General features: G+C 46.5%; 1 protein-coding gene across 1 annotated transcript in view; it reads right to left on the reverse strand.

The window, feature by feature from the left end:
• The window catches only part of abtb2b (ankyrin repeat and BTB (POZ) domain containing 2b), a 273,661-nt gene that overhangs the window by 44,325 nt on the left and 204,905 nt on the right, over positions 1 to 24,431 (reverse strand). Inside the window, exons 5-9 of the mRNA XM_086008059.1 lie at positions 12,497 to 12,649; positions 10,893 to 11,058; positions 6,296 to 6,385; positions 6,095 to 6,196; positions 179 to 275 (exon numbers count right to left, since the gene is read on the reverse strand). Coding sequence (XP_085864185.1) covers positions 179 to 275; positions 6,095 to 6,196; positions 6,296 to 6,385; positions 10,893 to 11,058; positions 12,497 to 12,649 — 608 coding nt within the window. The remainder of the gene's footprint in view (positions 1 to 178; positions 276 to 6,094; positions 6,197 to 6,295; positions 6,386 to 10,892; positions 11,059 to 12,496; positions 12,650 to 24,431) is intronic.

A 24,431-nucleotide genomic window follows, 5' to 3' on the forward strand; every position in this document is an offset into this window, starting at 1 on the left:
CTAGGATGGACCAATTGACCTTTCTCATCCCTATCTACCATGGGAACTTGTGAAGTTGATACATCATCTGAATCATACCAAACTGCTAGAAATAAAAGGCAGCCAGTAAATTATAAAGATGAAATGGAAACTCCTGCTTCATCAAATAGAGAGAGGGAGGGAGAGGGCGCGAGATTACCTGCTGCTGAAGCCAGCTGAAGTGGTGTCTCCGCACAGTTATCTTCCCCGGAATTAATAAGGGCACCTTCCACATTGGCCCCAGCATCAAGCAGGAGCTGTGAGGATGTAACAAAGATATTCTAATGATGAGAAACTTATTTCAACATAAGGAAAGAAGAAAAATCAAGAAACCTATTAATTTAGAGAAACAAATCCTTGGTCTTTATATTTTTTCCTCTTCTCTCCTGAGGATGCAGTCTTTTACCAGTGTATAGTCCACAGGCACTCAATGTCTTCTTATACTTCACCCAAGCAATCATCCTTCATGTGCAAACCTGGATAGTGACTGCTGCTAAGCTATTCAACTACAGAATAGTTCGGCTCGATTCTGACATCAATTGATGTCCCAACATCTGCATTTTCCAGCAGGGATCATTGAATAGCAAGGAGGAGTTACAACCCTGGCCGTTTCCCCCCGCTCTAACCCAGAGCCCCTCAAGGTCCACCCAGTCCAACAGATCCAATAACTTACAGTGAAATGTTTTACATAGATCTAGAGAGACTTTAGCCATTAGCATACATATGGATCCTGATCCCTGAGGTGATGTCACCACAGCCCAGCAAATAGGCAGTGTAGAGGAAGGTGCCAAAAAAGGAGCCCTGGGGTACACCTGTAATGATTGTGTAGCAAGGGGAAAAAACCATCAAACGATATGCAATATTATCTTTGGGACAAGTATTTTCAGGACCAGGAAAGAGCAGTGCCACAAAGGTGTGCTACCAAGGAGAGATGTTAGGAGGATAGAATGATCAATGGTGTTAAAGGCTGTGGAAAGATTAAGAAAGGTAAGGATGGACAGCAATGGTCATAGTCTCAGGGGATGCCATTAGCGACTTTGATCAAAACAATCTCTGCGTCAAGGGTTAAAACCTGATTTCAGGGTCTCAAGCAAGGTGGATTGGGAGAGCTGAGTGCATAGTTGTGAGGCAACACACATTCCAAGGCTTTGGAGAGGAAGGGAAGGTTTGGGATAATATAATAATTGGAGAGATAGAATTAGGGAGTTAGGAGGTAAATTAAAAAATAGGACCTCAAAGGTAGTAATCTCAGGATTGCTACCAGTGCCACATGCTAGTCAGAGTAGAAATAGAAGGATATTTCAGATAAATACGTGGCTAGAGGAATGGTGCAAGGGGGAGGGATTCAAATTCCTGGGACATTGGAACTGGTTCTGGGGGAGGTTGGACCAGTACAAACTGGACGGTTTGCACCTGGGCGGGACCAGAACCGATGTCCTAGGGGGAGTGTTTGCTAGTGCTGTTGGGGAGGGTTTAAACTAAAATGGCAGGGGGTTGGGAACCTGTGCAAGAAGACAGAGGAAAGGGAAGCAAGGATAGAAACAAAAGACAGGAAGGAGAAAAGCAAAAGTGGAATGCAGAGAAATCAAGGGTGTAAATCAAACAGGGCCACAGTAAATAAGAATTCTAAAAGGACTAAGAGTGTTAAAAAATCAAGCCTGAAGGCTTTGTGTCTTAATGCGAGGAGCATTCGTAATAAGGTGGATGAATTAGCTGCGCAAATAGATGTAAATGGAGATGATATAATTGGGATTACGGAGACATGGCTCCAGGATGACCAAGACTGGAATTCAACATCCAGGGCTATTCAATATTCAGGAAGGACAGGAAAAAAGGAAAAGGAGGTGGGGTAGCATTGCTAGTTAAAGAGGAGATTAACACAATAGTAAGGAAGGATATTAGCTCTGATGATGTGGAATCTGTATGGGCAGAGCTGAGAAATACCAAGGGGCAGAAAACGTTAGTGGGAGTTGTATACAGACCCCTAAACAGTAATGCTGAGGTTGGGGATGGCATTAAACGGGAAATTAGAGAGGCGTGCAATAAGGGCACAGCAGTTATCATGGATGACTTTAATCTACATATAGATTGGGCTAACCAAATTAGTAACAATACTGTGGAGAAGGAATTCCTAGAGTGCATATGGGATGGTTTCCTGGACCAATAGAGATCAGGCCATCTTAGACTGGGTATTATGTAATGAGAAAGGATTAATTAGCAATCTTGTTGTGATCGGCCCCTTGGAGAAGAGCGATCATAATATGATTGAATTCTTCATTAAAATGGAGAGTGAAGTAGTTGACTCAGAGACTAGGGTACTGAATTTAAATAAAGGAAACTACGATGGTATGAGGCATGAGTTGGCTAGGATGGATCGGAGAACATTACTTAAAGGGTTGACGGTGGATAGGCAATGGCAAACATTTAAAGATCGCATGGATGAACTACAGAATTTGTTCATCCCTGTTTGGCATAAAAATAAAACAAAAAATGTGACTCAACCGTGGCTAACAAGGGAAATTAGGGATAGCATAAGATCCAAGGAGAGGACATATAATTTGGCCAGAAAAAGCAGCAAACCTGAGGATTGGGAGCAGTTTAGGATTCAGCAAAGGAGGACAAAAGGATTAATTAAGAGGGGGAAATAGATTATGAGAGTAAGCTTGCAGGGAACATAAAAACTGACTTTATAAGCTTGTATAGATATGTGAAGAGAAAAAGATTGGTGAAGTCAAGCGTAGGTCCCTTGCAGTCAGAATCAGGGGAATTTATAATGGGGAACAAAGAAATGGCTGACCAATTAAATACATACTTTGGTTCTGTCTTCACAAAGGAGGACACAAATAACCTCCCAGAGATGTTGGGGAACATAGGCCTAGAAATTCAGTTAGGGGCGGCCAGCTCGCCTGGGCGCCGGAATTACCGCTGCGCGCGGAGCCACTTGCGCCAGCGGGAAATTCAGTTTCAGCGCCCCAAGTGGAAGCCGGCCGCTAAACAAGGGTTTCGGTGCCCCGCTTGGGGCGCTGAAACTGAATATCGGCGTGTAAAGTGCCGCAGCGCCACCCGCTGCGGCACGGCAGCCTGCGGTACTGCAGGCCTTCCTCTCATTCTTAAGGGGGAGGTGCCTGCAACAGCGCGATCCCCGCTCGCGAGTGCCGGCAAATGAGCCCGGCACCAAGGAGAAGTGCCGGGCTCTCTGGAAACAGCCGGCAATGCCGCGGGGGGGGGGCGTGTAGGAGGCCGGGGAAGGAGGTGCGGGCAGGCGGCCGCCGAAAAAGCGGCCGGCCACACCTCCACCTTAACTCGCCCCACTACCGGCACAGGTAGGCCCCGTGTACCGGTCGCTGTTTGCGGCCGGCGCGGGGGAGGCGGCAACAACCAAATATGGCCAGCGGGGCGATAGCGGGGTGCTGCGCACACCGATGACGTCATCGGTGGCGGCGCAGCGCTACTGGCTAGCGCCCCGCTAAATATCGCGGTAGGTCTGCACAGTGGCGCAAAAGCCCTCTTTGGGCGCAAACTGGTGGCGCAGGCCACTGAATTTCTAGGCCATAGGGTCTAATGAGAGGGAGGAATTGAATGAAATCAGTATTTGTAGGGAAATTGACGGGATTGAAGGCCGATAAATCCCCAGGGCCTGATAATCTACATCCTAGGGTACTTAAGGAAGTGGTCCTAGAAATAGTAGATGCATTGCTGGTCATCTTCCAAAATTCTATAGACTCTGGAACAGTTCCTATGGATTGGAAGATAGCTAATGTAACCCCACTATTTAAGAAGGGTGGTAGAGAGAAAATGGGGAATTATAGACCAGTAAGCCTGACATTGATAGTGGGGAAAATGCTAGAGTCCATTATAAAAGATGTAATAGCAGCGCATTTGGAAAACAGTGACAGGATTGGACAAAGTCAACATGGATTTACAAAAGGTAAATCATGCTTGACTAATCTACTGGAATTTTTTGAGGATGTAACTGGTAGAATAGATAAGGGAGAACCAGTGGATGTGGTGTATTTGGACTTTCAGAAGGCTTTCGATAAGGTCCCGCATAAGAGATTAGCGTGTAAAGTTAAAGCACATGGGATTGGGGGTAAGGTACTGTCTTGGATAGAGAATTAGTTGGCAGACAGAAAGCAAAGAGTTGGAATAAACGGGTCTTTTTCCGAGTGGCAGGCAGTGACTAGTGGGGTACCGCAGGGATCGGTGCTAGGACCCCAGCTATTCACAATATATATATAAATGATCTAGACGAGGGAACTAGACGTAGTATCTCCAAGTTTGCAGACGACACAAAGCTGGGTGGGCGTGTGTGCTGTGAGAAGGATGCAGAGAAACTCCAGTACGATTTGGACAGGTTGGGTGATTGGGCAGATGCATGGCAAATGAAGTATAATGTGGATAAATGCAAGGTTATCCACTTTGGTAGCAAAAACAGGAAGGCAGATTATTATCTGAACGGCAATAGATTGGGAAAAGGGAAAGTGCAACGAGACTTGGATGTCCTTGTGCACCAGTCGCTGAAGGTAAGCATGCAGGTGCAGCAGGCAGTTAAGGCGGCAAATGGTATGTTGGCCTTCATAGCGAGAGGATTTGAGTACAGGAGCAAGGAAGTCTTGCTGCAGTTGTACAGGGTCTTGGTGAGACCACACCTTGAGTATTGTGTGCAGTTTTGGTCGCCTTATCTGAGGAAGGATGTTCTTGCCATGGAGAGAGTGCAGTGAAGATTCACCAGACTGATGCCTGGGATGGCAGGAATGACGTATGAGAGATTGGGTCGATTAGGCTTATATTCGCTAGAGTTTAGAAGAATGAGAGGGGATCTCATTGAAACTTATAAAATTCTAACAGGACTAGAAAGACTAGATGCAGGAAGGATGTTCCTGATGGTGGGGGAGTCCAGAACCAGGGGTCACAGTCTAAGGATAAGGGGTAAGCCATTTAGGACTGAGATGAGGAGGAATTTCTTCACCCAGAGAGTGGTGAACCTGTGGAATTCTCTACCACACAGGGCAGTTGAGGCCAATTCATTAAATATATTCAAGAAGGAGTTGGATATATTGCTAGAGGCTAAAGGGATCAAGGGATATGGGGAGAAAGCAGGGACAGGGTACTGAATTTGGATGATCAGCCATGATCTCATTTAATGGTGGAGTGGGCTCGAGGGGCTGAATGGCCGACTCCTGCTCCTATCTTCTATGTTGCTATGTTTCTATGAGAGTGTGGAGAGATTTAAGGTAGGTTGTTTGAGGAGAGGTTGATGATGTATGTTTTGAAGGAGGTAGGGACAAAGCCAGAGGTTAGAGATAGGTTGATAATATCAGTGAGCAAAAGGTTGAGGAGGAGAAGCTGGTGGCAAGGAGCTGGGAAGGGAGAAGGTTAAATGGGTAAGAGAGCTTCAAGATGAATGTTAAGAAGGGAGATGAGGGAACAACTATAGAATAAGGGTGGTCAATAAAGGTGGTATTGGGGGTGGTTTGGAAGCTGGAAGGAGCAAGGGATTGGAGTCAAGGGGTATGGGGAGCCAAAGAGGTTGAGGTGCAACTATAGATGGCCTCGATTTTGGATATGAAGAAGTCCTAAGTTTCACATGTTTAGAATGTGAGGAGAGGTAGGAGGCAGCAGATGGGGGAGGATGGAGGAGACCGTTGATAATGGAGAACAGGAGTTTGGAATGACTTCTACTCTCAAAAGGTAATTTTAGAGTTGTCACCAGATTTAAGAAGAGAGATGGTGCAACAGTAAAATCTTCAAGTGTTGAAGTTAGCTTTGGCAAAGAACTGCTGGTTTGGTCCATGTCAGCTATGTTTGAGCTTATGGCTTGCAGATTTGTTAGAGAGGTGGCTGTTGAACACAGGTTCGTGATGGGAGTGAGAGACAAGGAAAGTGGAGATGAGGCAGTTGTCAGACTTACCATACTGCACTAAAAAAAAGAGTATTCTTATGGTCTCGTGAAAAAAACTTTTTTCCATATAAAAATCACCAATTGTAAATATAAATGTTATTAAATGTGTGTAGCAAAAGCTAAAAGCTACCAAACCCACCCAGCCACTTAGCCCTGTTTTGGTTTATCTGATACCTGGACGACAGGGATGTGTCCATGCAGCACAGCAAAGGTGAGGGCTGTCCAGCGCCTGCTGTCTGGGTGCACCGAAGGGTATCTCTGAGTATTGCCGGGAAGCTGAGAAGAGTAGATGAGACAAAATGCGAATTTTTGAGAAATCAAAAACAATCTGCTGGTTTCTAATAGTTAGTTTCTCGTGTATAATAAATGACTTACTGAAAGATCCAAGTTTGCAGCAGCATCAATTAACATCTGGACCATGGCTTCATCTCCTGCAGCACAGGCGTACATCAATGGTGTCATGCCCTGTGCAAATACAGCTCAAGAACGTGAGTGGAAAAAAACCTGATTATAAGCAATGCAAAGTATTAAAACACACACAATAACACAGGTATAACTGGTTAGCAATAGTCCTGGGTTTTGGAATGGCACAGAGGTTGCATTTGGGTTGTAGTTACGTTTTAGGTCACTTGGTCAATAAAGATGTATACAATGTGTGGGGCAGGTTTATCTCTTTGAAATAGAGCCTTAAGTTGCTTTTACAGTTTTCATTGGCTTGCTGGCTCCTATTACGCAACCAGCGGCCACATGAAGGTAAAACTGCCAGATTTATTTTGAAACCATTGGGCCAGATGTATAGTATAAGCGTGCATTCTCTCGGGTCATAATGCCTGCTGCCAATCAAAGGGCAGACTTCACTGTGCATACGCACACTTCCATGAAGCCTCTGTGTTGTGACATTATCATGTATACACAACCCATCCCTTATATATGTTTGTGCATCATGGTATCTCTGGTCAATAACCTCACGGTGCAATTACCTTGCGTGTGCATAGTGGCCGCCCTGCACATGCAATTCCCCTCAGATTGCACTTTGTAGGGAGATCAGCAGCATGACCTGAAGGTAAATTCAGGAAAACAGCAGTCTTAGACTACTAAGGCCCAGCCTGAAATATGAAAGGCCCTTTTATATAAATCATCTGGATCATTGAGTACATTTACTAGTATGGGAAACATTCTTGCAGGACTCTAGATTTTGAGGAAGACACTGGTACCGGCCCCTTAAAACCAGAACACATTAACTGATCTCAACTAGGCTGATATTAAAAGCATCACCATCAAATGCAATAACCTTATGTACTTGGTTGCTATTCATCAGTTTTTCTATAGTGTTTTTGATTTACATGGTAATTCTGTTCAATTCATGCAGTATATTTGAACTGTAGGAATGCGGAGAAACGCAAATAGTAGAGGAGATACAATTAGCCTCAGTGTCCCTGGGTGAGAAACCAGCTAGCATCCCCACTGCTAGAATGTCACGTGAGGACACAATCGAATTCAGCTGAGATGGCCCTACAGTTGAAAAGCCTGCCAACGCTCTCTGCGTTCAACAACAACAACTTGTATTTATATACTGCCTTTAACGTAGTAAAACGTCCCAAGGCACTTCACAGGAATATTAAGACAAAAAATTTTTACACCGAGCCACATAAGGAGAAATTAGGGCAGATGACCAAAAGCTTGGTCAAAGAGGTAGGTTTTAAGGAGTATCTTAAAGGAGGAGAGAGAGGTAGTGAGGCAGAGAGGTTTAGGGAGAGAGTTCCAGAGCTTAGGGCTTAGGCAACAGAAGACACGGCCGCCAAAGGTTGAGCGATTATAATCAGGGATGCTCAAGAGGGCAGAATTAGAGGAGTGCAGATATCTCTGGGGGTTGTGGGGTTGGAGGCGGTTAAAAAGATAGGGAGGGGCGAGGCCATGGAGGGATTTGAAAACAAGAATGAGAATTTTGAAATCGAGGCATTGCTTAAATGGGAGCCAATGTAGGTCAGCGAGAACAGGGGTGATGGGTGAACAGGACTTGGTGCGAGTTAGGACACGGGTAGCCGAGTTTTGGATAACTTCAAGTTTACATAGGATAGAATGTGGGAGGCCAGCCAGGAGTGTGTTGGAATAGTCAAGTCTAGAGGTAACAAAGGCATGGATGAGGGTTTCAGCAGTGGATGAGCTGCGGCAAGGGCGGAGACGGGCGATGTTACAGAGGAGGAAATAGGCGGTCTTAGTTCCTCCAATTCTGACCTCTTGTAAAGGGTACAATTTCCTTTTCCCCACCATTGGCGGCTGTGCCTTCAGCTGTCTAGGCCTAAAGCTCGGGAATTCCCTCCCTAAACCTCTCCGTCTTTCTACCTCACTCTTCCCTTAAGACGCTCCTTAAAACCTACCCTTTGGCCAAGCATTTGCTCACCTGTCCTGATATCATCTTGTGTGTCAAACCTTGTCTGATAGCACGCCTGTGAAGCTCCTTGGGTTGTTTTACTATGTTAAAGGCACTATATAAATGCAAGTTGTTGTTGTCTAAACTCACACACAAAGAATGGCTACTTGGACAAGATATAGAGGGTATTTGGCATCTGTGGAACTGTACACCAAAAAAGAATCTGCACCTTGAAAAGGACAGGTTCTACTGGTGAAGGTAAGTTGTCAAGCCATCAGAGAAGACACATTTGTCTGGAAATTAGGCTTGCTGAATATTAGTATAGGAACATGCTTTTATGAAATTCCTTTGTCTGCTATTTCAATGCAGGTGGCCATCTGTTGAAAACTCAAAAAGCCTAATTTCAAAGGATTTGTTTCCACATGAAATCCTAAGTAGGTAGGACTGTTTTCATATCCTTTTGAAGTTCTCTTCTAAGAGTGGAACTTTTCCAGAAACAGAACAGCAAACCTGGTAACTATTCCTGCCTAGTAATAATGTCCTGTTAAACGCAAAGTATTGTGTATGAGCACCAATGTCAGTGAAGCACACATTGGCCCAGAAATTCGGGTCTCCACGGGTGAGTACGCATGGGGTACTCACCCGTAAGCCCAATGGAAGTGCTAGTTTCCTGCATGCACTGCGCATGCGCGGGAAACCGGCACTTCCGTTCCCCTGAAAGCAGGGGTTCAGAGGTTGAATGCGTGCGCGGGAGAGGCTGCACGTGCGCATCGAACTTCGGTTTTTCCGGGAGGGTAAGTCTCCAGGAGTTAGACATGTAAAAAGCAGGCGTAAGGCCTGCTTTTTACAAGGTAAGTGGTGAATTAATTAAAATTAAAACATTTTTTCCACAGGTTTATTATTTTTAAATACTTTAAAGCATGGTAAGTTTATTTTTAGCCCCGTTAGAAAATAAAATTATTTTTTTCAAAAATTTAAATTATTGTTTAAAATAGTTATTTCATGTAATTTATAGTTTATTTTAAAAATGTGATAAAAAAAAATTTATTTGAAGATTTAGTGATGTTTTGGGGCCGTAGTATTTATAAGTTTTGACAGCTCTTCCTGTCAATCTTATGAATGGAGCATCCCTGCTCTGATTGGCTCCCCATGGCCCACGTGATCCCAGGGGCCGCATCAAACTAACTGCGCCCCTGGGATATGCAAGCACTGCGCGCCGGCAGCTGGACCAGGCCCCGGATCGGAATTCCACGGGGGCCCACAGCTCAATGGCCGGCGCGCATGATAACTGCAGGTCGGGGACTTACACCCGCGGGAAGCCCCCGACCCGAATTTCTGGTCCATTATTATTACTGGGTACAACCTTCCTACTGCTCTTTTTACAGAATTCACACTAAAGTTGGAATACCAGATCCAAAATCAACTTTAATGCTCTGCTTGTAAATTGTATTTCATGACAAAGTATCCATGATAAGTAACTGCTTGGCTTTATCTGCTTTGATTAACATACGCACTTTCTTTTTGATGCTCACCTTATGAAACAGTATGGAATACACACAAAAATGTGTGATCTGTAAGGTACGTGTCATAGTGTTGATTTTTTTTTTTAACTCAAAGCACAAGAACACAGTATCACTAATTCTGATATAAATTTCTTTTACATTAAGAACAAGGCCCAAAACCCAGATACACATTATGTGCAAGTATGCATTATTATATCTAAAAACTGTTATGGAAATAGACCAAAGTGGTCTTTCTATACAATGTGCATTTGTAAAAGCAGCCCTATAAAGTTTAAATCAGCCTTTCCTTTCCTGCTACACCTTAAGATAACTAATAGATTTTGGTGTTCTGATACAGATTTCTCTGCCAATGAGGCAACAGTCCTTTCCAAACCTCCAGGCCCACAACATTCAAACAGGACAAATCACTAAATAAAAAATCTATGTACAAATCAGACTGAGTTGCCTGGTCTTTGAGGGCCAGTTTGGACACCCCGCTATAGTGCAAAGGTTTCTCTGGCACAATATAGATTGTTTGCGGATGTCTGCTTATCATCCGTGGCTCAGTTGCCAGCACTCTTGCCTCTGAGTCAGAGGTTGAGGTTTCAAGACCCACTCCAGAGACTTGAGCACAAACATCTAGGCTGACACTCACTCCAATGCAGTGCTGAGGGAGTGCTGCACTGAAGAGCAGGGGAGTTATCCCCGATGTCATGGCCAATATTTATCCCCCAATCAACATCACAAAAAAACCCAGATTAGCTGGTCATTATCACATTGCTGTTTGTGGGAGCTTGCTGTGCACAAATTGGCTGCTGAGTTTCCTGCATTACAGCAGTGACTACACTTCAAAAAGTAATTCATTGGCTGTAAAGCGCTTTGCGACACTCTGAGGTTGTGAAATGCGCCATATAATTGCAAGTCTTTCTTTTTTCTTTTCATTCAAACACATTCCAGTGTTTCTTAAGGAATGCTCAAATATGCTTTGGCAGGAATGCTACACAGCATAGAGTTATGAATTGACTTTTTATTTTGGTTAGAATTTTTACAGAAGTCCCCATGTAAAGTAAGTGAAAATCTGAAAAGAAACAACTTTTACCTGGTTATCCATGGTGTTGACACCATCGAGTCCTAAGAGTTCTATGGCCTGATTCACCAGATCTGTTCTGCCGCAGCTTAACATGCGGAATCCGAGGTCTTGCTGAAACTTGGCAGTAGCAGCTTTTGCATCCAGTCTACGAAATGAGCTGAAGCAGTCTTCAGTTCTAAGCAAAGGTAATACATATGTTTGTATGGATTGCCAGTAGGGTCTAACTTAATCAATTAAAAACAAAATCTGGTATTCGTTATCTTTCGCATTTTTCACCCCTTCCTTCCTTTTTTCCTGAAGACGCTGATTTCTTGCTCGAGGTATGATTTGGGAGAGTTCCAGTTTTATGGTGAGTTATTTTCCATATGTGTTCCTGGACAGGGAGGGTCGACAGGCTCTTCTACCAGGTGGAGCTTAATCCTGTCCTTGCCTAGCAAGCACCCAAATACATTGCCAGCAGTGGTTACTGGATAGAAATCAGCCCCATCGCTCCCTATCTCAGGGGTGCTGACACTAATCATCCTGCCCATAGTATTAGTACAAGATGAAATCAACTAACTCAGCATCGAATCAGGGATCTTCCTGCTCTGTATGGCTCAGTTACTGACTGCCTTAATTAGTTGAGCCATTGGGGACGCTTCAATGACTTTCTATATATTTTTCTTCTCTCTGTTTTGTATTTTGTTGGTTTATGAAGCTCTGGGCTACTGTAGAGCATGTGGACACTTTCACAGTCTGTGCTACAGGTGTTGTACAGCCAGCCAGTGGAGACAGAGCGGGACTAAAGTGGGACCCCAGGTTGTACCCACTCACGTTTTCCTATCCTGCCTTCTGTTGTGATCCTGCTTAGTGGTGACGTGCTGTAATTAGCAGCACATGGTGTTGGAAACATGAAGAGACAACTGTCAGCTGAGGCTATGATTCACAGTCAGGTTTCTAAGTCTGTAGTGGAGTCCAGAGTGTGTCATTGAGCATGAAAATCAAAGTTAACAATTCACTAAATACACCAATTCTGATACCCCAGGCTTCTTTAACTATGCAGGTGGCTGGTTTCTATATATAGCACAAACTATAAAAAGCAAACATAGGCAATCTTCCCATTATATTTAAAAGGTTACTAACACAAAGCAACCAGAGGAAGTTCTCCCCAGATGTATTAATTCTTCTTTGACTGAATTTAGTAAAACACATTAAAATAAAGTACAAACAATTTTTGACCGCAGGGAAGACTATAATGAGGAACAGTGTTGCTGTTTGGCTTTTTTTTTAGTAGTTATTGAGACTGTAAAATCTAGAAAATGCAGTATTAGAGAATGAACATTTAATACGTCCATCTGAAATTTTAAGCGTTTGAGCAGTAAAATCACACTGTAATTTCTAAGCTTGTAAGAAAGTAGGAATTGGAAAAGGTCATTCAGGTCATCCAGCTGACCTCAACATCCAGGTCCATATTTATGACCCAAATAGCGTATGCTCAGCTCCCCACTGCCTTGGCATCTAACTGCACCAGTCTACTACCTAAGTGCACTCTGAATGTGCAAAAAGGAGGACGCGTCTTCCCCTACACCTCAGCTCATATGACAGACTAGCTTTTAGAAATGAATTGCACATACTTCAGTTGGCGTGGTTCACAGTCCAGCCCTGGTAGCAGCAAACGAGCTGTCTGTCTCACATCGTCACTGTCGACAGTTAAACTGCGCCGATGTTCAGCGTGTGCGATGGCTACTCTCATCCACTCCATTAGTGGAGGCAGCAACATGAACGGCCTGGTGGAAAGCAAAAGAGAAAAGCCAATTTAAGCAATGACAAAAGTCACCCTCAGACTTCATAATGCATTGGTCAGACCACAGCTTGAGTACTGTTTGGGTCACCGAGATGCAAGGGATACATCCATGCGTTGGACTTTGTTCAGAGAAGGATTATGAGACTGATCTCTTGCGTCAGAGGTCTGAGGTGTGAAGAGGGACTGGAGAAAGTTGGGTATTCAGTCTCCAAGAGAGTAAATGGTATGGAAAAGTAGATTTGGAAAATTACTTCAAACTAAATTGTAAATTTCCCTTTTGCCAGTTTCAACCTGTGCCCCCTTGTTCTAACATGAAGTAGTGTTCTGTATTTAGCATTTCTACCTCATTTACTATGTTTTATTCCTCTACAAGGCTCTTCTCAGTCACTTCTCTTCAAGGCTGAAGAGTGCAACTTTCTCCAGCCTTTCTTCATATCTCATCATCAAAGTTGCTTGGAACCCAATCTATGATGCAAGTATACATGAACTGTGCCAGTATTTAAATAGGGACCACAAAATGTAAAACTTCAGCATAAAAAGTAACCACACTGTGCTGTGCAACAGCACTTTTTTTGTAGATCTACCAGACCAACCAATTGTTCTTTATTCATTCAAGGCCAGCATTTATTGCCCATCCCTAATTGCCCTCAAGAAGGTGGTGGTGAGCCTTGTTCCAAAGAACGAAGATGTTCTAAAGAACGCGATAAATTCATGAGCCATAATCTTGCTCATGCAACTTGTATTACTGGTAAGACATTAGAATCAGTCTGTGGAAACAAAATTAAAGAAAACTGTCAAAAAGCAAAAAAAAAATACAAATGCTGGAAATCTAAAAAAAAAAAAACAGAAAATGCTGCGAATGCACTGCAGGTCAGACAGCATCTGCGGAGAGAACACATAAGTTAATGCTTTAGGTGTACAGTCCTTCATCAGAACTGCAAAAAATGAAAGATGGACAAGCATTTTAATAGAATCAGAGCTGAGGGGCGGCGAGGAGAAAAATGCGAGAAAGTCTCATTGGAATGTCCTGTAATCTGCTGAAAAATAAAACACGAAAATGATCAAAATTATCTTTACTTTCTTTCCATTGTTTGATGTAAAGAAAAAAGGAACACGTGAATAGCCAAGCCATAGTTTGCATAGTCTTATATAAAGATCATTTCAGTCGTCTATCAATCGCATGTTTTACTTACCAGCAGGTTACATGTCATTCCACCAAGTCCTCCTCTCTTTTCTTCCCCTTGTCCCTGACCATTGTTTTGATTTGATTAAAACGTTTGTTCATCTTTAATTGTTTCAGTTCTGATGAAGAGCTGTATGCTTGAAATTTTAAATTATCTGTTCTTTACTTGCTGTTTTTTTTCTAGCATTTACTTTTACTGTTTTAAAAGAAATGCTTTGCTGTGTAACAGACAAGTAGAGCGTATTCTTTAGTCTTTGGTGAGTTAGCTAGTTTCCTACTCTGGCAACTCACGAGCATTCTGTACAATATATTGCTCAGGACTGACTGGGACATTAGCTTTCAGCTTTATTGCCGGAAGCGAGTTAATACATTCATTGTGTAGGCACCAGAGGCCAGCATAGTCTTTGGATACCACTTCAAATGTTAGCACAAAACATCAAAACATCTGATTAGACGATGAAATATCTCATAAAAGCATAAATTTTGTCAAAACTCATGTTCCAATCCTGTGGTACTAATAATGCATTGGCCAGCAATTAGATGCGATCGAATTCCTTCAATATTGAGGCCAACTACAATACACAAGACTTTTTCGCTCATGAGCTATCCAATCAGCCTCACTGTAGAAACTTTCGATTGCACTACTGATCATGTAATATCTCTCATCATTCCCACCCTACTCTGTTCCTGTAACGTGCTGTGAAACTGCACAATAAACCTCAGCAGCCACCATGGCGTCAATTATCAAATTGCACAGCAGGCACCTCAAAGCACTGGAGAGGTACCACCAAGTTCCTGCAAATTGATTGGCAGGATAGGCGCACCAATGTCAGTGTTCTCGCTCAGGCCAACATCCCCAGCATCGAAGCTTTGACCACGCTCGATCAGCTCCAATGGACGGGTCACATCGTCCGCATGCCCGATACAAGACTCCCAAAACAAGTGCTCTACTCGGAGCTCCGACAAGGCAAGAGAGCCCCAGGTGGGCAGAGGAAATGCTTCAAGAACACCCTCAAGGCCTCCTTGAAAAAGTGCAACATCCCCACTGACACCTGGGAATCCCTGGCCCAAGACTGCACAAAGTGGAGAAGAGAAATCCGGGAAGGCGCCGAACAGCTCGAGTCTCTTCACCGGGAGCAAGCAGAAGCCAAGCGCAAATCAACCCAAGCCACCCGCCCCTTCAACCACCGTCTGCCCCACCTGTGACAGAGACTGCAGGTCCCGCATTGGACTCATCAATCACCTGAGAACTCATTTTTAATGTGGAAGCAAGTCATCCTCAATTCCGAGGAACTGCCTAAGAGAGAGAGAGAGAATTATCAAAGAAAAAAGATAGGAAAAAGAATGCCAATCACAAAATTCAAACAGACAATACATAAATAAAATGTAGACTATATACATAAAAAATAACACTGGAAGATTGCAAGACACCAATAAGATTTTGACAGCAGTCAGAGAGTGCTTGAGCATCTCTTTCATATGATGTCATCCATACCTCGTCTATATTATAGTCTGTAACCTACTCCCAGCCATCTGTTGTTTGCTATATCACGCCTGTGCAAAACATCACCTGACAGTGAGCATTACATGCACCTTTCCACTGCAATTACTTCAGGCCAGCAGCGGATGTAGGAGAAGCAGAGTATTGCATGCAAGGAGATTCTGTTCACATTGTGCTTTCACTCATTAGAAACACTTCCTTGAACAATTTATGTGATGCTCCTTATTTACAGGTCTTTGATACATTAATGAATAGCTAAAAGTCACCATCACCACTGATATGCCATCAATGACTCAAAGACAAGGATTCAACTGAAGGCTTTTAATCACTAAGAACATTGCAGCATTACAGGTCTTCCCACATCGGGTTCGTCTGGTAGGAATGACTCATACAGCTTTTGAGACCTTTATATGGCAAAAGACAGGGGCGTAGCCAATACACACAATAGGAACAAAAGGGGGCAGTTCACACAATACAAGCAGGTAAAACACATGGGCTGATGAAGGCATATATTTCATCACATTCACCCCTTCTACAGATTTAGTCTGTCCGGGGGTGTGATAGTCCTTCCTGAACGTCGCAACAGTACCTCGGGTTCCGACCGGGAGTCCGTGGTGCCCTCCTGGGCATACCCATTTGCTGGGGGCGGTGAGGATACCTCTGGGGATGGTGGAGGTTCTTCTGGGGGTGGTGGTGATGGGTCGTCGTCGTCACTTCCTGCCGAGGCGAGGTCCTTTATGGACACGGTGTCTTCACGCCCGTCGGCGTGCTTGACATACGCGTACTGTGGGTTTGCGTGGAGTAGGTGTACTGCCTCCACGAGGGGATCCGTTTTGTGGCCCCTCACATGCTTCCGTAACAGGACTGTCCTTGGGGTGGAGAGCCACGAGGGTAGGGATACTCCTGAGGTTGATTTGCGGGGAAAAACAAACATCTTCTCGTGGGGAGTGGCGTTAGTAGCAGTACACAGTAGCGACCTTATCGAGTGGTGTACTTCTGGGAGGACCTCCTGCCAGCGGGAGGTGGGGAGGCCTTTAGACCTTAGTGCTAAGGTGACCGCCTTCCACACTGTCGCGTTCTCCCTCTCCACTTGCCCATTACCCCGGGGGTTATAACTAGTGGTCCGACTCGTGGCTATCCCCTTTGACAGCCGGTATTGGCGCAGTTCATCGCTCATGAACGACACCCCCCTGTCAGTGTGGATGTAGTTAGGCATGCCGAACGTGCAAAACAGGTTGCCGAGGCACTTGATGACCGTGGCACTGGTCATATCTGGGCAGGGGTAGGCGAATGGGAAGCGGGAGTACTCGTCCACAATGTTGAGAAAGTACACATTGCGGTCGGTGGAGGGGAGTGGTCCCTTGAAATCTAAGCTCAGGCGCTCGAATGGCCATGTAGCTTTGATCAGGTGGGCTCGGTCAGGCCTGAAAAAACGGGGCTTGCATTCCGCACAAGTGCGGCAGTCCCTGGTCATAGACCGGACCTCCTCGATGGAATAGAGCAGGTTACGGGATTTTATAAAGTGGAATAGCCGGGTGACCCCCGGGTGGCAGAGGCCATTGTGGAGGCCCTGTAGCCTGTCCCCCTGGATGCTGGCACACATCCCTCGTGATAGGGCGTCGGGGGATTCGTTGAGGGCCCCCGGCCTATATATTATGTCGTACTCAAACGTGGAGAGTTCGATCCGCTGCCACCTGAGAATTTTGTCGTTCTTGATCTTCCCCCTCTGTTTGTTGTTAAACATGAAGGCTACCAACCGCTGGTCGGTAAGCAGGGTGAAGCGTTTGCCGGCTAGGTAGTGCCTCCAGTGCCGCACTGCCTCCACTATGGCCTGGGCCTCCTTCTCTACCGAGGAGTGCCTGATCTCGGGCCCTTGGAGGGTTCTTGAGAAAAAGGCTACGGGCCGCCCATCCTGGTTGAGGGTGGCTGCTAAAGCGAAGTCGGACGCATCGCTTTCGACCTGGAAAGGGATGTTTTCGTCCACTGCCCGCAGCGCGGCCTTCTCAATGTCGTGTTTAATGCTGTTGAAGGCGGCGTGGGCCTCGGCCGTGAGCGGGAAGGACGTTGATTTCAGGAGGGGACGGGCCTTGTCGGAATAATTGGGGACCCATTGGGCGTAATAGGAGAAGAACCCCAGGCACCTTTTCAGGGCCTTGGGAGTGTTTGGTAGGGGTAGCTCCTGTAGGGGGCGCAATCGGTCGGGGTCCGGACCGATTTCCCCGTTTTCCACCACGCAGCCCAGGATACAGAGGCGCGTGGTGCTAAAGACACACTTATCCTCGTTGTAGGTGAGATTGAGTCTGAGGGCGGTTTTCAGAAATCTCGCGAGGTTCGAGTCGTGGTCTTGCTGGTCGTGGCCGCAGATGGTGACGTTGTCTAGGTATGGGTAGGTGGCTGTTAACTGGTTCTCATCGACCATGCGGTCCATCTCCCGCTGGAAGACCGAGACCCCATTCGTTACCCTAAAGGGAACTCTGAGGAAGTGGTAGAGGCGTCCGTTCGCCTCGAAGGCGGTGTATGGACGGTCCTCCGGCCTAATGGGGAGCTGGTGGTATGCCGATTTTAGGTCGATGGTGGAAAACACCCGGTATTGCGCGATTTGGTTAACCATATCCGCTATGCGGGGCAGAGGGTAGGCGTCTAGCTGGGTGTATAGATTAACCGTCTGGCTATAATCTATCACCATCCGCTTCTTTTCGCTACCCTTAACTACTACTACCTGGGCGCGCCATGGGCTGGTACTGCATTCGATGATACCCTCCCGCTTGAGTCTTTCTACTTCCGACGCAATGAACCATCTATCCTCCCAGCTGTACCGCCTACTCTTGGTCGCTATGGGTCGACAGTTGGGTGCGAGGTTGGCGAACAGAGAGGGCGGCTTGACCTTCAGGGTAGCCAGACCGCACACTGTGAGGGGCGGCTGGGACCCACCGTAGGTAAGCGTGATACTTTGGTGGTGGCACTGGAAGTCCAGGCCCAAGATCACGCTCACACAGAGATCTGGCATTATCAATAGTTTAAAAATCTCTGTAATCATTGCCTTTTACCGACAACATAACCGCGCAGAAACCTGTAATTTTTGAGGTATGAGTCTTATCGGCCATGGCGATTTTGCCCTGTGTGGGGACTATCGTTAGTGAAAGTTGTTTTACCAGGCTAGGATGAATAAAGCTTTCGGTGCTCCCGCAGTCAATCAAGCATTTAACCTTGTTCCCGTTTACCTCTATGTCCATCATCAATTTAGACAACGGATGCGGCCTGGATTGATCCACTGTGATCGAGGCCACCAGTGGGTCCTGGAGGTCCGTGTAGTCGGGGCAAGATGGTGGACTCCATGAGGGTGGACAAGATGGCTTCCAAGATGGCCGCTCCCATGGCGCGCACGCGGCGGTGGTGGAGTTGGAGGCGGGGTTCCCTCTGCAGACTTTGCTGAAATGTCCTTTCTTCCCGCATTTAAAACAGGTGGTGCCCTTCGCTGGGCACAGACGCCTGGAGTGTTTGTCCTGGCCGCAGAAGTAGCATTTCGGGCCCCGATGCATCGCGGCAGTAGTGGGGCTCCTGGGTGGAGGCTGGGGCTCCGATGGTGCTGGGCTGGCCTGAGACCTGGGAGGTGAAGATGGCTTCCAAGATGGCGGCCCCCATGGCGCGCATGAGGCGGAGTGGGCCGTGTGGCCTGGGGAACAGGATTCAGAGTTCTTCTGGGCCATATCCAGCGATCGCGCTATATCTATAGCCTGTTTTAAGTCCAATCCCTCCTTTTCAAACAGTTTCTGCCGAATGTAATTTGAACTGAGGCCCGCAATAAGGGAGTCTCGAATCAGCTCCTCCGTGTACACGATGGCAGACACGGCCTTACAGTTACAGTCTCTGCCCAGTACTTTTAGGCTTAGTATAAAGTCCTCTAGTGACTCACCATGCCGCTGCGTGCGAGTAGTCAGAAGATGCCTGGCGTACACCTCGTTTATTGGCCGCACGTAGTGGGCCTTCAGAATGGTGCAGGCATCCCCGTAGCTGGTGGCATCTTGGATGAGAGTGGAGACCCGATGGCTCACCCAGTTTCGCAGGATTCCCAGTTTCATGTCTCCGGTAGCGGTTGCGGCTGCTATGGTGGTGGGTGAGGCGAGGTCAGAGAGCTTGGACCTGTGGGAGAGCAGCAGCGCGACCGGCGGCACTTAAAACCGGCGGGTTCAGCAGAGGCGAGGTCAGAGAGCTTGGACCTGTGGGAGAGCAGCAGCGCGACCGGCGGCACTTAAAACCGGCGGGTTCAGCAGAGGCGAGGTCAGAGAGCTTGGACCTGTGGGAGAGCAGCAGCGCGACCGGCGGCACTTAAAACCGGCGGGTTCAGCAGAGGCGAGGTCAGAGAGCTTGGACCTGTGGGAGAGCAGCAGCGCGACCGGCGGCACTTAAAACCGGCGGGTTCAGCAGAGGCGAGGTCAGAGAGCTTGGACCTGTGGGAGAGCAGCAGCGCGACCGGCGGCACTTAAAACCGGCGGGTTCAGCAGAGGCGTACCAAATCAACAGCAGAGGAGAGAGGTAAAAAGTAATCAGAGTGTGACGTCACCAGGGAGCAGGTAAGTGATTGGTTGGTGAGTATTTCTCTTTTTTAAACTTAAACTCTGTAGTTTATAGTTACTAGGGTCTTTTCTGGTGTAGCAGGGACTGTTGGTAGACTATACAAGCGCCTTAGAGATATTTTTAATTGGTGATAGTAAATTAATTTAAATTAAGTAAAGGGAAGGTCATGCCAGGTGAGCCCAGCCTCGTGATATGCTCCTCTTGCTCTATGTGGGAATTCAGGGACACTGCCGGTGCCCCTGATGACCACGTGTGCCAGAGATGCATCCATCTGCAGCTACTAGCAAACCGCATTGAGGCGCTGGAGCTGCGGGTGGATGGGTTGTTGAGCATTCACGATGCTGAGAGGTTCGTGGATAACACGTTTAGTGAGTTGGTCACACCGCAGGGAAGGGCTGCACAGGAAGATAGGAAATGGGTGACCACCAGGAGGAGCAATAGAAGCAGGCAGGTAGTGCAGGAGACCCCTGTGACCATTCCCCTCTCAAACAGGTATGCCGCTTTGGATACTGTTGAGGGGGATGACTCACCAGGGGAAGGCAGCAGCAGCCAACTTCCTGGCACTGGGGGTGCTCCTGCTGCCCAGGAAGGGGGGAAAAAGAGTGGGAGAGCAATAGTGGTAGGGGATTCTATAGTAAGGGGAACAGATAGGCGTTTCTGTGGCCGTAGACGTGAATCCAGGGTGGTTTGTTGCCTCCCTGGTGCCAGGGTCAAGGATATCACTGAGCGGCTGCAGGGCATTCTGGAGGGGGAGGGTGAACAGCCAGAGGTCGTGGTCCACATTGGTACCAACGACATAGGTAAAAAGAGGGATGAGGTCCTGCAGCAAGAATTTAGGGAGCTAGGTGAAGGATTAAAGAGCAGGACCTCAAAGGTTGTAATCTCTGGATTACTCCCGGTGCCACGTGCTAGTGAGTATAGGAATGGGAAGATAGAACAGATGAATGCGTGGCTAAAGGGATGGTGCAGGAGGGAGGGCTTTAGTTTCCTGGATCACTGGGTCTGCTTCTGGGAAAGGTGGGACTTGTACAAGTTGGACGGTTTACACCTGAACCAGAGGGGAACCAATATTCTTGCGGGGAGGTTTGCTAGCACTGCTGGGGGGGGTTTAAACTAACTTGGCAGGGGGATGGGGTACAGAGTGGAGCTATAGCAGGGGGTGATTTACAGCCAAATACAGAGAAAAAAACAAGGCAGAGCAAATATGCGAAGGCAAAAGGGAATATGGCAGGGCTGGAAGGCATTTATTTTAATGCAAGGAGTCTTGCAAATAAGGTGGACGAACTGAAGTTGTTGTTGAACACATGGGAGTACGATATTGTTGCTATCACGGAGACATGGTTGAGGGAGGGTCAGGACTGGCAGCTCAATATTCCGGGGTATAGAATCTTCAGGTGAGACAGAGGGGGGTGTAAAAGGGGAGGGGGTGTTGCAATATTAATTAAGGAGTCAATTACTGCTGTAAGGAGGGATGATATATTAGCGGGTTCCTCTAATGAGGCCATATGGGTAGAACTTAAAAACAAAAAGGGGGCAAGCACTTTGCTGGGAGTGTACTATAGGCCCCCAAACAGTCAGGGGGAGATAGAGGAACAGATATGTAGGCAAATCTCAGAAAAGTGCGAAAATAATAGGGTAATAATAGTGGGGGATTTCAACTTCCCCAATATAAATTGGGATAGTCAGAGTGTGAAAGGCTTAGAGGGTGCAGAATTCTTAAAGTGCATCCAGGAGAGCTTTTTGAGCCAACATGGAGAAAGTCCTACAAGAGAGGGGGCGATACTGGACCTAATTCTGGGGAATGTAGCCGGGCAAGTGGTGGAAGTGTCAGTAGGAGAGCATTTTGGCGATAGTGACCATAATTCGGTGAGATTTAAGGTGGTCATGGAAAAAGACAAAGACGGCCCGGAAATAAGGGTTCTAAATTGGGGGAAGGCCGATTTTAATATGATAAGGCAGGATCTGGCCAAAGTGGACTGGGAGCAGCTACTTATAGGAAAATCCACATCAAGACAGTGGGAGACTTTCAGAAGGGAAATAGAGAGAGTACAACGCCAACATGTTCCTGTAAAGGTCAAGGGTGGGACCAACAAGCAAAGGGAACCTTGAATGACAAGGGATATACAAAAATGCATTAGAAATAAAAGGGGGGCTTTTGGCAGTTACAAAAGACTAAAGACGGAAGAAGCCCTAGAGGAGTATAAAAAGTGCAGGGGCATACTTAAAAAAGAAATTAGGAGGGCGAGGAGGGGCCATGAAATAACACTGGCGAGCAAAATAAAGGAAAATCCTAAGATGTTTTATAAGTATATTAAGGGCAAGAGGATAACCAGGGAAAGGGTAGGGCCCATTAGGGACCAAAGTGGCAATCTGTGTGTAGAGCCAGATGATGTAGGCGGGGTTTTAAATGAATTTTTTGCATCTGTGTTCACTATGGAGAGAGACGATGCAGACATAGAAATCGGGCAAGGGGACTGTGACATACTTGAACATATTAGCATCGAGAGGGAGGAGGTGCTAGCGGTTTTAGCAGGCCAAAAAGTGGATAAATCCCCAGGCCCGGACGAGATGTATCCCAGGCTGCTGTGGGAGGCAAAGGAGGAGATTGCAGGGGCTCTGACACAAATTTTCAGAACCTCTCTGGCCACAGGGGATGTACCAGAGGACTGGAGAACAGCTAATGTAGTACCATTATACAAGAAGGGTAGCAGGGATAAACCAGGGAATTACAGGCCAGTGAGCCTAACATCTGTGGTAGGGAAATTATTGGAAAAAATTCTGAGGGACAAAATTAGTCTCCACTTGGAGAGGCAAGGATTAATCGGGGATAGTCAGCATGGCTTTGTCAAGGGTAAATCATGTCTGACAAATCTGATTGAATTTTTCGAGGGGGTGACTAGGGGGGTGGATGAGGGAAATGCTGTGGATGTGGTTTACATGGACTTCAGTAAAGCTTTTGACAAAGTCCCGCATAGGAGACTGGTCAAGAAGGTAAGAGCCCATGGGATCCAGGGTGCCATGGCGCGTTGGATCCTAAACTGGCTGAGTGGCAGGAGGCAGAGGGTGATGGTCGAAGGATGCTTTTGTGACTGGAAGCCTGTGTCCAGTGGGGTACCTCAGGGATCGGTGCTGGGTCCCTTGTTGTTTGTGATCTACATAAATGATTTGGATGAGAATGTAAAAGGTATGATCAGTAAGTTCGCAGATGACACGAAAATTGGTGGGGTGGTAAATTGCGAGGAGGAAAGCCTCAGGCTACAGGACGATATAAACGGGTTGGTCAGATGGGCGGAAAAGTGGCAAATGGAATTTAACCCTGAAAAGTGCGAGGTGATGCATTTTGGATGGACAAATAAGGCAAGGGAATACACAATGAGTGGTAGGACCCTAGGAAGTACAGAGGGTCAGAGGGACCTTGGTGTACATGTACATAGATCTCTGAAGGCAGCGGAACAGGTAGATAAGGTGGTTAAAAAGGCATATGGGATACTTGCCTTCATTAGCCGAGGCATAGAATATAAGAGCAGGGAGGTTATGATGGAGCTGTACAAAACGCTGGTGAGGCCACAGCTGGAGTACTGTGTGCAGTTCTGGTCGCCTCACTATAGGAAGGATGTGATTGCTTTGGAGAGGGTGCAGAGAAGATTCACCAGGATGTTACCTGGGATGGAGCGCCTCAGCTATGAAGAAAGACTAAACAGGCTGGGGTTGTTTTCCTTGGAGCAAAGAAGGCTGAGGGGGGACCTGATTGAGGTGTACAAAATGATGAGGGGCATAGATAGGGTAGATAGAGAGGAACTTTTTCCCTTAGTAGGGGGGTCAATAACAAGGGGGCATAGATTCAGGGTAAGGGGCAGGAGATTTAGAGGGGATTTGAGGAGGAACTTTTTCACCCAGAGGGTGGTTGGAATCTGGAACTCACTGCCTGAAAGGGTGGTAGAGGCAGGAACCCTCGCAACATTCAAGAAGCATTTGGATGAGCACTTGAAATGCCATTGCATACAAGGCTATGGACCAAATGCTGGAAAATGGGATTAGACAGGACAGGGGTGGATGGGCGGCGCGGACACGATGGGCCGAAGGGCCTCTTTCTGTGCTGTAAAACTCTATGACTCTATGACTATGAGTTTGCAATGAAAAATTCGAAGCATTGGAACCAGTGTCCGAACTGTGTGGCTGCGTCTGAGGCATGGGGGTCCAGATCCAAGCGCTCTGGTTTCAGGAGTCGATCCATCTTGGTGTTTTAGTGATTAAAATTGATATGCCATCAATGACTCAAAGACAAGGATTCAACTGAAGGCTTTTAATCACTAAGAACATTGCAGCATTACAGGTCTTCCCACATCGGGTTCGTCTGGTAGGAATGACTCATACAGCTTTTGAGACCTTTATATGGCAAAAGACAGGGGCGTAGCCAATACACACAATAGGAACAAAAGGGGACGGTTCACACAATACAAGCAGGTAAAACACATGGGCTGATGAAGGCATATATTTCATCACAAC

The sequence above is a fragment of the Somniosus microcephalus genome, chromosome 15 (assembly GCF_052327205.1).
Source record: "Somniosus microcephalus isolate GS21.2 chromosome 15, FLI_Smic_1.0, whole genome shotgun sequence".
Taxonomy (NCBI): Eukaryota; Metazoa; Chordata; class Chondrichthyes; order Squaliformes; family Somniosidae; genus Somniosus; species Somniosus microcephalus.